The sequence below is a fragment of the Ursus americanus genome, chromosome 16 (genome assembly GCF_024610735.1).
Source record: "Ursus americanus isolate L20-20 chromosome 16, mUrsAme1.1.p, whole genome shotgun sequence".
Lineage (NCBI taxonomy): Eukaryota > Metazoa > Chordata > Mammalia > Carnivora > Ursidae > Ursus > Ursus americanus.
Genome location: NC_142142.1, coordinates 43098261 through 43116045, shown reverse-complemented (window position 1 = coordinate 43116045; position 17785 = coordinate 43098261). Strand labels below are relative to the sequence as shown.

The following is a 17785-nucleotide window of genomic DNA, read 5'->3' as shown; positions in this document are numbered from 1 at the left end:
TGATTCAGAAATCCTCCAGAAAGTGAAAAGGGGTGGAAATTAGGTGGGATATTCTTAATAAACATTTTTATTTTTGTTATGATAGAAAAGTCTTCCCTTCTTTAAGGCTGGTCAGATTTGAAGTCAGAGAGAGATCGTCTGTAATGATGAGATCTTCTGGGATCTCCGGAACTTGGATGAATCTGCATTTGTATGCAGCAGTGTTGTGTGTGCTCTTTTGGCCTGAAAAGTAAGCCCTTGACAGTATTGCTATATGTAAGCCTCACTGTCTTCAGAGGAGGGATGTAGTTTTCAAGGACTCCCTAGAACATAAAATCTTGCCCTTGAAGATTTATTTAATCTCATTTTCAGTGAATACCCTGTGTCATTTGCGATGAAATTGTGTGATTGTACTACCTGATACATGGAAGATATTTTATTAAAGTCTCCTTCCTTAGCATCCTGTGTCATTGTTTTCAGGGTATACCTTCTCAGAAGCTTCACAGGAGGGAAAGCAGTGACAAAGAAGGAAGTTACCATTCTTTGCACGGTAAAATCATCAACTTCAGTCAACAACTTCTAATTCAAATGAAATTTTTATTTGGATGTCTTACTATTCCTTCTTGAAACAATTTTGTTCCCTATATGTGATGTGTTCCTTTGGTTTTATCATTGAAAATAACTGATCTATAAATAACATCTGAGCTCTCTAGCCTGGAATACCAATGTGGTTGATCTTAGGACTTGAATTAAAAGACTTTCTAGAATTTGGGGCAATCCTCTCATTCTTTAAAGTCTTTTAGAAACCTACCTCTGATGAGGTCATTTATATATTGCTCATATATGGGTCAGTGTTTGCTGGTAAAATACCAAGAGACAGTAGTATCCCTCTGGCTCTTTATCAGTGGCTACGTTACAGCAGATTTTCAGGAAGTAGGTGTGATGCAGATCTTATCTGACAGGACATACAGGATGTCAGGCCCATACAATTTAGATACAGAAGTAAGAGCAAACTGAGTTAACCCGAGGTAGAGGAAATGCTTCAAGACTGGGCTACACAGAGGAATCCAGCCCTAGCACGTGTAGATGTAATGCCTCTATATCAGTTTCATCTGTGTGTGTGTGTGTGTGTGTGTGTGTGTGTGTGTGTAGGAAGAAAATGGGAAATTTGTTTTATACACTGACAGGAAAGGGTACAGTCTACGTTATAGAACTGAATTCACCAACTACCTGAGTAAAACATTTGATTTGTTAATTGTCAACAAGCTTGTTGAGTATGCTTCTGTAGTACTTTATACTGGGTATCTTTTCCTTTCTCCCTCCCCCATAGTTGTTGAAAACCAGATGTGTTGGAATTAGTCCAAAAGCCACGACTAGAGGGATTTGGTTTCTTCCAAGTTGGAGGATGACTATCTTCTTCCCTTAAAAAATGAAGTTAACCCTTTTATGTGTTTGTGGTAGAGAAATAAGTCAGTCTTTATTCTAGTCACAGTCTTATTTTCTTTTTTAAAACATGTTAAGTACATTGTGATACCATTTTGGATTTTATTTTATTTTTTTAAAGATCTTATTTATTTGAGAGAGAGAGCAAGAGCGAGAGAGAGCACAAGCAGGGGGAAGGGCAGAGGGAGAGAGAAGCAGACTCCCTGCTCAGCAGGGAGCCCTGGCCTGGGCTCAGGCACCCCCCCCCCTTTTTTTCTTAAATAGAATGGGGGAAAGCTTGCTATAAGTACAACTGATATTTTAAGGCAAGAAAGGTACCACTTCCTCAGCTAGTCATTTGTAGATCTTTTATTTCCGGGCAAAAATGCCATCATTAGAACTTTTCTCTCCTTTTGATTTATTCCATCCCCCCCATATGCCAAAATGTGTTCTGAGTGCCCTCTGGCTTGCCAGTTTGAGCTGAACACTGCACACTGGAAGCACAGGGAGAGACCTCACTCTGATTCTTGAACCGGAAGAGGAACCAGATTTTGCTGTCATTGCAGCACCAAGATGCTAGGAAAGCAAGAGCTACTATGATTCGTTAATGTTTTCAAATCCACACGTCATCTAGTTTATATGAATTGAATTTCAGCCCTATAACTACCCCCTTTTCCTCTTGTCCCTTTTCCATGTTTCTTAATGGATTTTTCCCAAAACGCTTGCCTTGATTTTTCCCTTTCATTCACCAGATGGAAGCATTCTATTTCCTGCCAAGCTGACAGGTTTCACAGTGTAAGTGTCCCTTCTTATATGCAGACTTGGCCCTTACAGAATTTAATGAGATTGCTGTTATTTCTCTCAGCGTTTACCAAATATCTGACTTTTATTTTGCTGAACTCTCTTGGTCTTGAAGGATTTTTTGGTGGCTTTAGCAGTAATTGTAGGAACAAAGACACTGCCATAGGTAATTGCCTTTGTCTTCTTGTGGCAGAAAAGCTTTTCCCACCTCTGCTGTACATAGCAAGCCCCACTAAAATGAAAAGCTCAAATAGTGATCACATGAAGAAGTTAATGTGTGAACTAGTTGATGCATGTTAGGAATTCTTTGTAAGATTTTCACAATCGGTGTGGAAGCTTTTTATAAGTAACTGCATGTTGTTTAGGGTAAACACTAAAACGGATTTTTTTTCCCCCCTGAAACAGTACCCTGGAAGAAATAAGATATGGTTTATGCTTTGATGCCACTGGGGTGTATCTGTGAGATTGTAGCATATGAGACATCCTTTAGCCTGAAGGAAAGATGTTATCCTGTTACAAAACAGGATGTGTATATGATCAAATATAATGTGATATTGAATTTCTTCTCATTGGGTTCCTAAATAAGAGGACCCAAAACATTGTAGTAACAACTTGTTGGGAGCTGTCGGCCATATTTAATTCTCTTAAATTATGTAGAATGAATGGACCTTCAGAATAGTTGACTCTGTAAAGAAGAAAAATAAGAAAGTTTAGTATTCAGGTGTTAGACATCAAGAATTTACCATCTGTTAGAATCCAGCAAAAGTGGCCTAGCATATTTTCCAGGAGAAAATGATAGGACCGGTCTAGGTAGGTTAGTGGTGGTAGGGGGGTATGTAACAAATAGCACTTGTCACCAGAAAAAGCTGTTTCATTCAGCTTCTGAATTTAAGTGGGTTTCATGATTACATCAGCAGAGCACCTGGTCGTGTAGCAGCTGTTAAGCATTACACAGAATTATTTCAAGTAAATCTTTCTGGAATGGGGGATCTTCCTCTTTTGATAGTTTTGGCCTGCAAATTAAAAACAAATGAACAAAAAAGTGAGATGCTAATATTTGGAGAACGTTTTTAGGTTGTAATAAATAGAATGGTTCAGACCATGATCTTGGGAGGCAGACAACCTTAGTTTGAATTATGCTACCCAGCCTTTCTGTCCTTCCGTTTTCTCATCTCTCAAATAGGATAATAATGATATTTCATAAGCTTATAGGGATTACATGAGTTAATATTTGTAAATAGCATTTGGCATGTGGTAAGCACTAACAGTTTGTTCAAACTCTGGTTTAGTAGCTGAACTGAGCGCTGAATTCCAAAGATGTCTGTCTTCAAAACTTAATAAACATTAAATTACTTCCCTTTTTACTTTTTAATCTTTCTTAATACAGAGTATTTTTTGCATGGGTGTACTTTGTTCAGATGATGGCCTTTTAGAACCATGTTTAAGGAAAGAGCATGAGCATACACACTTTTCATTGTGTATTTTTAAAAACTATCCCCAAGCTAATGGGCTGTCCCACATATGGTAGAAGATTCTTCTACCACTTCTTCTCCAACCTAGAGCATAGACTAGACTTTAGAAAATTAAATAAATTAAAACTTAATGAAATTATTTTAATGGTGATTAACTCTTAGCAAACTGGGATGGTACTGACTGCAGTAAATGATGAATACACTTAAATGAAGGGAGAATAGCGGGTGGTGTGCCTCCTGAGTTAAATGTCCTACATTTAACAGAATAGCTGGATTGTAGGAAAATTGTTGCCTTTCATTTGGATGTTTCCTTTTTGCCTCCTCATGAGACTCTCCTGAAGATTCTGGAGATTCTGGTTCAGTAATTTGAGTTTAGAGCACGAGACTATATACTGTCTTCTAAGCTAATTGATAGACCTTATTTTTAAGAACACGTATGTGTAACAGGCATCTCCAACGATTATTAAGGCACAACTTACTGAGTTAAGTAATTCATGTGTCTTCTCTGAGCCCCAGCTTTCTCACCAAGAGAATCAAAGATTTGGCTAGAAAGATGGCCTACTTCCTAACTCACTTTATGATTTTGACTTTCCTATTTTCCTAATGATTAAAGAATTCCATTGTGTGCAAAGCAATATGGGGTAAGGAACTAAGCCTTCTGTTTACCAGAAAAATTAATTCAGCAAACTTTAGAAAATGTTTACATAAAGAAAAAGCTTTCCCCTAAACAGTAAACTTGATATAATTAGTAGTAATTCAGTTCTTTCTGAAGATTTATTTATTTATTTAGAGAGAGGGGCTGCGTGGGGTGAGGGGTAGGGGGAGAGAATCCTCAAGCAGACTCCCTGCTCAGCGTGGAGCCCAACGCAGGACTCAGTCCCATGACTCATGAGATCAAGACCCTAAGTTCACAACCTGAGCCAAAACTGAGAGTCAGATGTTTGAGCCTCCCAGACGCCCCTGGTTATTTCTGAACATTGACAATGAAATAATAATAAAACACCTACAGCTCGGATACTATGTATTGTCTTTTGTTGGATGTGTGTGTATGTGTGTGTACACACTATTTAAAGTATCGCTGTTTTTAAAAAAAAAAAACAAAAATATTTCTGCTTTAGAATTAATGGTCCTTAGATTTAGCAAGTTGACTAAAATTTTGAGCAATTAAAACTTCTCATTATAATTCTAATCCATGGTAATTCTCTTACTTTTCTAGTTATCCCATCACCTGAACATAATTGGTCATTTTTCGTCTTTGCTTGATAATACCTTTCCCATTTATCACAGTGTCTCAGAGTCCACTCTGCTCAGCTAGGGAGACATGCCTCACTGCCTGTGAGGATGTAGTTGTTCAGCAACAAGGAATGTCTAACAATCAGCAAATTAGTATTGATTCTTCTATTCTTGACTCAGTGATTTCTTTAGTTGATAGTAAATGGATAACTGGGAGCTATTAGCACACTTATCGATGGATTGTTTTCATCCCCTAAGTCTTCCCAAGCCTATGTCAGGGGAGAAACGCAGGTAGTTCTTAGGCTTCACAAAGTGATGGCCAATAATTGACATGAATTGACATCGATTTTTGTTTTGTTTTGGGGAAAAGGGGGTAGGGGGAGCCTTCCGGAACAGGAACAAGATGACAGTATGGAGCACCAAAGTCATAATTTCAAGGTTAATTTCTTTTAGATGAATTTAATTCTTTAAGTTTGGAATGCTCATTAATTAATGAATCTCTGTTGAGGGAATACCTCTAGAACACCTTTAGGGTATGCACCTCATTAAAACTGTTGAACGTGTGTGCTGTTTTGAATGGTATATATTACAGATCTAATTGTGGTCTGTGGTGTTTAATCTATTTTAGAAACTGGATGGCTTCTACAGGGAGCCAGGCCTCTGATATAGACAAGATTCTTGGATTCTTCAGTGATGGCGCACCCCCCACCAAAAAGCCCAGGTAAACAAGGGAAGGGAATCCGAGGAACATTTAGTAAATTACCATTAATGGTAGATGACAAAAAATAACAAAACTGCCCTATAACCCAGTTGTTTGCACAAATTAATACTGACCTTCATATAAAAATTATTTGTATTTTGGATTTAATTTTTATTTTTAAAAAGGTCATAAATGTGCTTAATTTATAAGTCAGTACTTCAAAGCTTATAATGCCTTATCCCTCTCTAGAGATAACTTTCTTCTAATCCTTGCATCCATATTTTTAAATACTGTATATATACTGCTATTTTTTAGTTTTTTGGTTTTATCTATTTTCTAGTTAAGGAAGATGAAGATTAGGCTTGCCCTCCTAGAGCCTCTTCCCACATGTTGCCCCCACCTACACACACATCACACACTCTTTCCACATCCCCCTGGTGTTTTATATCACAATTTTTGGTTAAGTCAGTTTTTTAATAGTTACGTATATGACTGTATTAATAGTATTCATAGCTGAGCCTAACAGTGTTTTGATTATACTTCCTCGTCCATTTTTTCCTCCAAGTTATTAAAGATTCTTTTTTGTTTGTTTGTTTGCTTTGTTTTCTATGTACCTATCAGCTTATCTTCAAACTCTGTGACAGAAGAATAAATCTCTTAGATATGCTGACACTCATCAGTAATTTACTAGTTTACATTGTTTCATAGATTTTTCCTTCTGGACTGTCCTCCGCTCTAGACTCTCGTTCTCCAGGCCTGCTACATTGCTGATGTTTGCCGTTTTCCTTTCCTGTGACCCCCAGAATTCCTTTTACATCTCTCCTGTGTTGGATCCTCTCTTTTCCTGGATATCGTCTTGCCCTCTTTTGGTGTGGTCCTTCATTTTGCTGAAAAATACTCTCATTATGTTTCCTTAGTAAGGATTCACAGGAGAAGAGTTTTTGGAGACATTTGAAAATGTCCTTATCATATTCGTCCATTTTTTTGATGATTTTGCTGAGTGTAGCATTTTAGGTAGGAAATCATTTTCCTTAGAGTTATGAAATTATTGCTCCTTCTCTGTTAGCTCCTGTGTGTTCCTGCCAGAATAGTGACTCTGCTGATTCTCAGTCCTTTGTGTGATGTGACCTCTTCTTTTTCATTGGAAGCTTGTAAGGATAGTTACTTTATTTTCAGCAACCTGGAATTTCACGGTGATATACCTTCGTATGAGTCTAGATATCAGGTGGCCATTCCAAGTTGGTAGCTACTGATAATTCACTTTGGAAAATTTTTTTCCTTATTTGATAATTTCCTTTACAGTTTTTTCTATATTGTGCCTTTGTAGTAGAACTCTTGGTATTCAGATGTTGGACCTTCTGCATTAAGACTCTGTAGTTTTCTTTTTTCTTTTTTTGAGAGTGAAAAAGAGTGTGTGTGAGTGCGGGTGGGGGGGGCGAGAGAGAGAATCTTTTTTTTTTTTTTTAAAGATTTTATTTATTTATTTGACAGAGATAGAGACAGCCAGCGAGAGAGGGAACACAAGCAGGGGGAGTGGGAGAGGAAGAAGCAGGCTCATAGCAGAAGAGCCTGACGTGGGGCTCGATCCCATAATGCCGGGATCACGCCCTGAGCCGAAGGCAGACGCTTAACCGCTGTGCCACCCAGGTGCCCCTTGAGAATCTTTTTTTTTTTAAGATTTTATTTATTTATTTGACAAAGAGCACAAGCAGAAGGAGAAGGAGAAACAGGCTCCGCGCTGAGCAGAGAGCCTCATGTGGGGCTCGATCCCAGGACCCTGGGATCATGACCTGAGCCAAAGGGAGACCTTAACCAACTGAGCCACCCAGGTGTCCCGAGAGAGAGAGAACCTTAAGCAGGCTCCATGCCCAGCACAGAGCCCAGCACGGGACTTGATCTCATGACCTTGAGATCATGACCTGAACCAAAATCAAAAGTCAGATGCTTAACCTACTGAGCCACCCAAGTGCTCCAACACTGTAGTTTTCTATTGCTTTTTTTTTATCATTATACTTTCTCAGAGATTTTCTGTTTTCTTCCAATGTTACGAAGTTTTTATTCATTACTTTCTTAATTTCCAAGAAATCTGTTTGCCCACCCCTTTTTTATAGCATTTTGTTCATTTTTCATAGATGCCTTTTTTTTTTTAATCTGTATGAGATACCATTTTCTTTTCCATTTTTCTTCTCTTTCCCATCTTGTCACTTATTTCCTGTACATTCTTTTCTATCTGCTGGTTTGTTTAGGTGTAACTCTCACGTTGGGGGCTTTGTTCAAATGTAAGGTGACCTTTCTTTGTCTGCTCATATTTAAGAGAAGACATTAAACAGCCAGTTGGAGAATCTGTGTGTGCATAAGGGACTTGGTCGCTGATGGGCTTCTCTGTGGGTGTCAAGCATGGGCCATGTTCTGTTGCTGAGGAATCCCCACCTATCAGAGTGTGTGGGCCTTTTCTCTCATGCTGGCCATTTTCCCCAAAAGAGGATCACTGGATGGGGAATAGGGTGCAGGTGTAAGGCTGACTGCCAGTGTCTGAGAGTGTTCCTCTGGGAGAAGGGAGCAGGGGAGAGTCTTATATTTTATATACTGACTTTTATTTAATTCCCTTTCCCAATCTGGGCACAGTGTTCTCAGAAACAGAACCCTCTGGTTCAACCTGTCTGGAAAGCAAGCCTCAGTCTTAGAGTTCTAACTGCTTCTAATATGGCCTTGCAACAGATTCTCTGTTTTGGTCCCACCTGCCCCTCTACCTTCAGATTTATTTGAACATTCCCAAAGTTTTATAGAGGGAATCATCTCTTACTGTACAACTCCTAAAATTTTGTTGGCCTGTGTTGTCTGCTGCCATCTTTTCTTATTTTGAATTTTATGAATTTGTGTCCTCTAAAAAAATTAGTTACTTAGTGGTTTTAGGAAGAATCAGAAATGAAACACAACTGCTAATTTTTTCCTTTTAAACTGGAAATTTTAAATTAGGCAAATTACACTTTAAACCTATAATGGATGAGGTAAAAAAAAATTCAAATAATACAGCACAATCAAGTGAAAAGTAAAAATCAATATTCTCCCCAATACCCAGCGTTAACAACTATTAACAGTTCTTGTGAATCCTTCTAGAAATTTTCTGTGAGTATATATTTGTGTATGTTTCCATGTCTTGATTGCCTTGAACTGAAACTCATTTTCATCATTTGCTTCTAATATCTATTATCAGTCTTTTCCAGTAGACTAAACTTTTGAGATTAGGGACTTCATTTTATTCATAGAAACATCACTAGTGCCTACTGTAGTGTCTGGTACTTTGTAAGTTTTTCATATTTGTCGAATGACTGAATGCAGGAGTTGAAGATAGGGAAGGCAGTTCTAAAGTTTGTTTCCCCAAAACAGGTTTCCCAAGGCTTAAAGTACCGTTTCTTATGTTATGCCAAAATGCAAATCCTTTTTCTATTATTTTGACAAAAAATTGAGAAAGGCAGTTTTTGGAAAACACGTGCCATTAGCAAAAATTAAAGTGAGTAAACGTATTTCAAACAGATTTTAATACAGTTTCCAGATTGAAGTGGGGGTGGGGGTGGGGGTGGGGGATGGGGTTCTGGAGAACCAGAACACAAAACTTGTGCCTGTGCTCTCTCTTCAACAAAGAACTCTGTGCTTGTCACGGTAAGAAGGAATGTTTTCCATTTCTTGTCATATCTGTTGAATAGTTGTATTTTTGTTTATTTAGCTAGCATGAAGCTCCTCTGTTTTCAGAATTCTGTTAGCTACTTTTTTTCTTCTCTTTTTTCCTTTTTGTCTTGCAGATATCTAGAAAATTGAAGTGAAATGTATTCCCATATTTGACTGTCTCATTCTCAGTTTTAGTCATGCTCAGTTTTATGTTATTAGTGTTTACAAAATTTTGACTTAACTTTGGCTTTCTTTCATCTCTTGTTTCATATCTCTCAACAATAGGAATTTAATTTGTATGGATTTCTTTTCTTTCTGGAATCCATGTTTTTTGAAATTTAATGTTGGTTTAAGATATAATTTAGTTAACAAAACTCAGCTGGGCTGTAATGTAATTAGATCTTTCCCTACTATTGGTGGGTTTTCTTATGTTGAGAGAACTATGAGGGAGAAAATTCATTTTAAGATTGCCTTTTAGGATTCCTGAAATAGGTTTTTCAGTAAGCCCTGGCACAATATTCTTATTTTTTTGCCTAAGATACTCAGGAGAGGTATCAGAAACTGGTACTTGTCCTCTTTGCAACTATAGAAGTAATAGCTAAAAACAATGATTTTCAGCAGTCTTTCCATGTGCCCCATATCTGTTGGCCATTCCCAATCCTCTTTGTTTGATTGACTTTTTTAGGAAGCTGCTACCAAGCTTGAAAACTAAGAAGCCTCGGGAACTTGTGCTGGTGATTGGAACAGGCATTAGTGCTGCGGTTGCACCTCAGGTTCCAGCCCTGAAGTCCTGGAAGGGGTTAATTCAGGCCTTACTGGATGCTGCCATTGATTTTGATCTTCTAGAAGATGAGGAGAGCAGAAAATTTCAGAAATGTCTCCATGAAGACAAAAATCTTGTCCATGTTGCCCATGACCTTATCCAGAAACTCTCTCCTGTGAGTATCCGCCTGTGTATCCTGGCATTATTTCCTGAAACCATGACACACGTGCTGAATGTAATAAGGATATTCATTTTGGCGGGGGAGGCAGATGGAGAGAGAGAATCTTAAGCAGGACCCACGCCCAGAGTGGAGTACCATGCGGGGCTCGATCTCACAACCCCGAGATCATGACCCAAACCGAAATCCAGAGTCTGGAGGCTTAACCAATTGAGCCATCCAGGTGCCCCTTTAACTTATAGATTTGCGTAACGTTTGGCTCTTCACAAAAGTCGGCTTATGGACCCTATTCAGGGTAGTTATCCTGATCCATTTGTGTGTGTGTGCATGTCTGTCTGTCTGTGAGATGATGGCAGTAATGATGTTGGTGTCTTTATATGTATAAAAATGAGACCACTGTCCCATTATTGCTGTGTTTTGCATTTACTTTTTCTCTGCTCATTACTGTGAGAGAGGTATTCCCTGGCATCCATGCCTTTTAGAGAACCCCAGAAAGATTAGAGATAATTCTTATCATTTTGGGGTGAAGCAACACCTTTTTTTTTTTTCATGTTCCTTTTAAAGGCGATCACTCAAAATATTTATAAAGAATTTTGTCTTATTTTATCAAACTGAGTTGGATACCAATTCATGAATGATAAGGACCTCCTTGTCTTGCATTGTCTTCAAAATGCCTTCAAAATCAGAATCCATTTAAGATGTTCGAGATCTTAATAAATCATATATTTTGGGGAAACAAATATAAGTCTTGTTATAAAGTAAATTATTAGTGTTGATTCTCACCCCCTTATCCCAGGCCCTAACTAGGCTTATAAGAAAGAAATATCATTAAGAGTTAGTCTAAAAGAGAGCCATTTAAAAGTACTTTCCTCTTGGTTCATGACTCATTTCAGAAACTCACTACCTTTTACTTCCTCTTTTCATTTCTTTGTCCTTGGTTGTGATAAACTGTTACTAACTTAGAATAATGTAAATAATTACTAGGCTTTAAAGAGCTCTTGGGACCTCTGTCTCACACCGTAATACAGAATTAACTCAAAATGGATTAAAAACTTAAATGTAAGAGCTAAAACTGTAAAACTCCTAGAAGAAAACAGATTTAAAGCTTCATGACTTAGGACCTGGCAGCAGTTTTTTAAACATGATGCCAAAAGCACAAGTAACAGAAGAAATAGTAGATATACTGCACCTTACCAAATGTAAAAGCTGTTATAACAGGCTCAAAAAGCACTATCAAGAAAGTAAAAAGACAGCGCCCCCCCCCCAGAACAGGAGAAATTATTAGCAATTTATATATCTTCTAAGGGTGCATTATCCAGAATATATAAAGAAATATTATAACTTAACAATAAAAAGGCAAATAATTCAAAGGATTTGAATAGACATTGTTCCATGTTCCAATAAGCACATGAAAAGGTGCTCCACACTTTTCATGTAGTCATTAGAAAAATGCAAATTAGAAAAAATGCAAATCAAAACCACATGAGGTGTACTACTTCACATGCACTAAGATGGCTAGAGTCAGAAAGTCAGGTAGTTAAGTGTTGGCGAGGATGTGGAGAAATCGAATCCCTCATACACTGTTGGGATTGTGAAATAATGCAGACAATGTGGAACACAGTCTGGCAGTTCCTCAAACAATTAAATATAGAGTTACCATCTGACCCAGCAGTTCCGCTTCTAGATATACCCTAGAGAAATGAAAACATACGTCCATACAGAAACTTACACACAAATGTTGATAGCAGTATTCATAGTAGGCACAAGGTGGAAATAACCCAGATGTCCATCAACCGTCAAGTGGATAAACAAAAGGTGGCACGTTCATACAGTGGAACACTACTTGCCAGTAAGAGGGAATTCAGCACTGATAACATGCTGCAATGTGAATGACCCTTAGCGTGATGGAAGCCAGTCACAAAAGACCACATATTAGATGATTGCATTCATACAGAATGTCCAGGAGAGGGAAATCTGTTAGAGACAGAAAGTGGATTAATTGTTGCCGAGGACTGGAGCACAGATGGAGGGCAGCAGGGTGATATTTAAAGGGTACATGGTTTCTTTTTGATATGATGAAATGTTCTAAAATTGACTGTGGTGACAGTTGCAGTATCTGTGACTCTATAAATACTCATCGAATTTACACTTCAATTAGGTGAGTTGTATGTTATGAGAATTGTATCTCAGTAGAGCTGTTAAAAATAAAGGTAGGGGCGCCTGGGTGGCACAGCGGTTAAGCGTCTGCCTTCGGCTCAGGGCGTGATCCCGGCGTTATGGGATCGAGCCCCAAATCAGGCTCTTCCACTATAAGCCTGCTTCTCCCTCTCCCACTCCCCCTGCTTGTGTTCCCTCTCTCGCTGGCTGTCTCTATCTCTGTCGAATAAATAAAAATAAAATCTTAAAAAAAAAATAAAGGTAAAAGGATGGGAAATATGTATAATCCAAACACTAATCAATAGAAAGTGAGAGTGGCTGTATTAATATCTGATAAAGTACACTTGAGAGCAAAGAGGAAAGAAAACATTATTTTTTTAATGTCTTCAAAAAATACAAAATTGTTGTCGTATAAGAAGGTAATCAAAGAGTATGTAGCCAAAAAATAATAAGGGAAAAGTATTACAGAAGTGTGTCAGCCAGTTAATTAATAAAAATGTTACCTTTCTGGAAAAAAAGAAAGAGCTCATGAGTACTGTGTTAGACTAGGAAGACTGGTATGTGGGTAAAGAAGTTCTCTTTCAGACTAGGATGCACAGTGTTGTCATGCCACTCTGGTGTCTTGGCTGTAACCTGCCCTAATCCGTCACAGTCTCCTGAGAACAGAAAGCATGATTTTGCTAATTGGGCGAATTGTGATTGAAAGTAATGAGAAGTCTTGAAGTTGGTGTCAATAGGTGTATACCTACCAAATATATCAAACTGGGGTCACTAATTGTCTTCAGATGAAGATTTATTATTAACCTTAAAATGTAGCTACGGGTTGGTGTCAGTTGCAAAAGAGGAACAATTATTAAACTTTTTGGTCTCAAGACTCCTTTATATATTCTTAAAAACTGTTGAGAAACTCAAGCAGCTTTTGTCTGTGTGGAGTATTTCTGTTAATATTCACTATCAAAAATTGAGAAATGTTTAAAATATTAATTCACTTAAAAGTAACAATAAGCCTATTACATGTAAATAACATGTTTGTGGAAAATAATTATATTTTCCAAAAAGCAAAAATAAATTAGTGAGGGGAATAGTATTGTTTCACATTTTTGCAGATCTTTTTAATATCTGGCTTAATAGAAAACAACTGCATTCTCCTATCTGCTTTATATACTGTGTGTTGCTTTGGTTTAAGTGTATGGAAAAAATCAGGTCTCAGAGATATGTAGCTGGCAAAGAAAAGTATTTTAATAGTCTTTTTAGATAATTATAGATATTCGTTGTTGATACTACACTAAAAACTCAGTTAAGTAGTGGCTTCCTTCCTAAAGATTAATAACAATATGGAATCTGAAGTCAAATCCATATTAATGGTAATATGGAATCTGAACCTTTCCTATTCGGTTGCATTAAAATCCGTGATCCATCTCGCACTTAGAATGAATCTTTCACCACCCACGCATGATTTTGTAACATCACGCACTGGTCATTTGGAAAATCTTGGTTCACTGAGTTACATTATCTCCTAGATAGTGACACATTTCACTGCACAGCTCAAAAAATTGCATTCATTAATAACACCACCAATCTCATCACAAAAGTATTTGGATACTTTTGTCAGGCTCATGGTGGCAGATTAAAGTTTTCTGAAATTCTCGTTTTTCAATTCTAAAATTTGTATGGAACAAGAATAGACGCCAGATAGCCAAAGTAATGTTTAAAAAGGCATCACAATTCCAGACTTTAAGCTGTATTACAAAGCTATAAGAATCATCAAGACAGTATGGTACTGACACAAAAACAGACACATAGATCAGTGGGACAGAATAGAGAACCCAGAAATGGACCCTCAACTGTATGGTCAACTAATCTTCGACAAAGCAGGAAAGAGTATCCAATGGAAAAAGACGGTCTCTTCAACAACTGGTGTTGGGAAAATTGGACAACCATACGCATAAGAATGAAACTGGACCATTTCTTTACACCATGCACAAAAATAGACTCAAAATGGATGAAAGACAGGGATCCCATCAAAATCCTAGCGGAGAACACAGGCAGCAACCCTTGTGACTTCGGTCACAGCAGTTTCTTGCTAGACACATCTCCAGAGGCACAGGAAACAAAAGCAAAAATGAACCGTTGGGACTTCATCAGGATAAAAAGCTTTTTGCACAGCAAAGGAAACAAAACTAGAAGGCAACTCAAGGAATGGGAGAAGATATTCGCAAATGACCTATCAGATAAAGGGCTAGTATCCAAAATATATAAAGAATTTATCAGACTCAACACCCAAAAAAGAAAAAATCCAGTCAAGAAATGGGCAAGAAAACATGAACAGACATTTCTCCAAAGAAGACATTCAGATGGCTAACAGACACATGAAAAATTCTCGTCACTCCACATCAGGGAAATACAAATCAAAACCACAATGAAATACCGCCTCACACTGGTCAGAATGGCTAAAGGAAACAACAGATGTTGGTGAAGATGTAGAGAAAGGGAAACCCTCCTACACTGTTGGTGGGAATGCAAACTGGTGCAGCCACTCTGGAAAAGAGTATGGAGGTTCCCCAAAAAGTTAAAAAGAGCTATCCTATGACCCAGCAATTGCACGACTAGGTGTTTATCCAGAGGATACAAAAACAGTGATTCAAAGGGGCACGTGCACCCCAGTGTTTATAGCAGCAATGCCCACAATAGCCAAACTATGGAAAGGTCCCAGATGTCCACTGACAGATGAGTGGATAAATAAGATATATAATATTAGCCATCAGAAAGGGTGAAGTCTTACCATTTGCAGTGACATGGATGGAGCTGTGGGTATAATACTAAGTGAAATAAGTCAGAAAGACAAATACCATATGATTTTATTCATATGTGGAATTTAAGAAACATAACAGATGAACATAGGGGAAGGGAAGGAAAAATAAGAAAAAAACAGGAAGACAAACCGTAAGAGACTCTTTTTTTTTTTTTTAACAATTTTTATTTCTTTATTTATTTGACAGAGAGACAGCCAGCGAGAGAGGGAACACTAGCAGGGGGAGCAGGAGAGGAGGAAGCAGGCTCCCTGCGGAAGAGCCTGATGTGACGCTCGATCCCAGATCACGGGGATCATGCCCTGAGCCGAAGGCAGACGCTTAACGACTGCGCTACCCAGGCGCCCCCCCACCCCCCAAGAGACTCTTAACTCTAGGGAACAAACTGAGGATTGCTACAGGGGGATAGGGTAGCTGGGTGACGAGCATTAAGGAGGGCACTTGATGGAATGAGCACTGGGTGTTACATGCAACTGATGAATCACTAAATTCTACCCCTGAAACTAATAATATACTACATGTTCACTAAATCGAATTTAAATAAAAATTTTTAAAAATTTTCTGGGTTTTGCTTGAAAGCTCAGCTTTTGTCATTGGCAACCGTGGCAGCAGTACTCAGTTATTTCCCACCGATGGCAGGCTCACTTCATTTATTTTTGCAAAAATGCCTGCGAATGCCCAAATCTGAATGACTAGTTTGTCTGTCAGTAATTTGTTTAAGTAAAAATAATGTTTGATGGAAAAATGGATTGTCAAGCTTACAGTTCAATCACACAAGCGTTTTTGCCTGGAGACAACCATCATACTTCAGTGTGCAGCAGAAGTGCTTTGTGCATACTTCCTCTTTCTTCACACAGGCTTTTAAAAGGACATGTGCTCAAGGGTCAAGATTTAATACAATTAATTAATTTTCCTTAAGGACATTCTTAAGTGAAACTGGAACTTTTTTTCTTACTGTAAGTCTTTGGTTGTGAATAATGCAGTGATTATAGGCACAGCTTGGTTCCACTGTCCTGATTCACACTAAGTCACCAGCAGTTTTACCCACAGTTGCTTTTGCACCATCAGTGCACATATCAGCACAGTTTAAAAGACAAAAATTACCTTAATGTTATTATGAAAATAATTTTACTTTGCAGACTCCTTAAAGAATCTTAGAGATCCACAGGGTTCATGGGCCACATTTTGAAACCCACTTTAATAGAGGATACTTAAGAAAAAATACAGGCAAACCAAAGGCTTTAAAAAAAAAAAGACACACATGTTTAGAGAAATTTGAACACTGAGTATTTAATAATAAGGAATTAATATTATTTCTTTTTTCTTTTAGGTGTGACAGGTGGTAGTGCAGTTACTTTTTGTTTTATATGTAAAGAGGGGTCCTTTTAGGAAACTATCAAAGTAGCTGCATGAAATATGCTTGGGAATTGCTTCAGAAAAATTCTGTTCAAGGGGAGAAGGTGGCAGGGGTATGGTGGAGGGGAATTTAGGTTAAATAAGATTGGCCATGTGTGATAATGGTGAAACTGGATGATGGGTATACAGTGGGGTTTATATTCTTTTTACTTTATATATGTTTGAAACTGTCCTTTTTTTTTTTTTTTTTTAAGAATCTAACAGCGGTAATATGACAGGGTTAATTTAATAGGCCCATCTATGAGCCAGCTTCTTATAGTAGAGAGGTGACATTGTGCATTCAGTGCAGAGAACTTGGGTTTCAGAATCAGACTCTGCCATTTAAATGCACTAGGGCCTTGGAAAAATCACCTAACTTCTCAGAATCTATTTTTGCACCGGTAAAACGGTGCTTAACTTACGAAGTATAAGTTAGACGATGTATATAAAGTGGCGCATAGTAAGTGCGCTGTAAACGTTAATAACCGTGGTGGGAAAGAGTCAGGATTTTGTTTTTACTGTATCTGGGATCAGAAAGATGAGAGTTAAGGGTAGAAGGAAATGAAGTTGCATTGGATTCTGTTCGCTGTTTTAAGTGAATAAGAAAATGTCCAGGGGCACCTGGGGGGCTCAGTCATTAAGCGTCTGCCTTTGGCTCGGTTCATGATCCCGGGGTCCTGGGATCAAGCCCCACATCGGGCTCCTGCTCCGCTGGGAGCCCGTTTCTTCCTCTCCCACTCCCCCTGCTTGTGTTCCCTCTCTCGCTGGCTCTCTCTCTCTGACAAATAAAAATAAAATCTTGAAAAAAAATATGTCCATAAAATAGTGTGGGAATTTGGCATTTCCTTTTGACTAGAACCTCCTTGTTTGTTTTCATTCCTTTGTCTTTGCTTAGGCTACTGGTGGGAAATTTAGTTTTCGGGTCACATGCTTCAAGAGAGAGCAATGTTCGTTTTAAGTCCAGGAAATCACAGCTACAAAAAGCCCCTTTCCTTCCTCTCCCGTGTTGATACGCAAGATATAATAACTTAAAGAAATAGAACTAAGAGATAGTTAGCTAAAAGAAGTGACTTACAGCATTTATTCCCAGGCTTTAACCTTTAGTATTTCTTTTCTTAGAAGCAAGAAAATATTCCACACCCATGATTACCTGATTGTATACTCATATATTTTTATCTGTGTGTGTAATGATTAAACTGGTGCTGAAAT

At 38.1% G+C, this 17785-nt stretch overlaps 1 protein-coding gene across 5 annotated transcripts in view; it reads left to right on the top strand.

Annotated features, from left to right (window-relative positions):
- Positions 1 to 17785, top strand: part of SIRAL1 (SIR2 antiphage like 1) — a 45410-nt gene that overhangs the window by 15875 nt on the left and 11750 nt on the right. For 3 of the 5 annotated variants that reach the window (XM_045798095.2, XM_045798094.2, XM_045798089.2), the window contains exons 2-4: positions 460 to 529; positions 5536 to 5628; positions 9959 to 10211. In XM_045798095.2, the coding sequence (XP_045654051.1) occupies positions 5543 to 5628; positions 9959 to 10211 (339 nt within the window). In that variant the 5' untranslated portion in view covers positions 460 to 529; positions 5536 to 5542. Of the gene's footprint in view, positions 1 to 459; positions 530 to 2153; positions 2197 to 5535; positions 5629 to 9958; positions 10212 to 17785 lie in introns of all 5 variants that reach the window. The other 2 variants (XM_045798092.2, XM_045798091.2) reach the window with 2 other exon arrangements.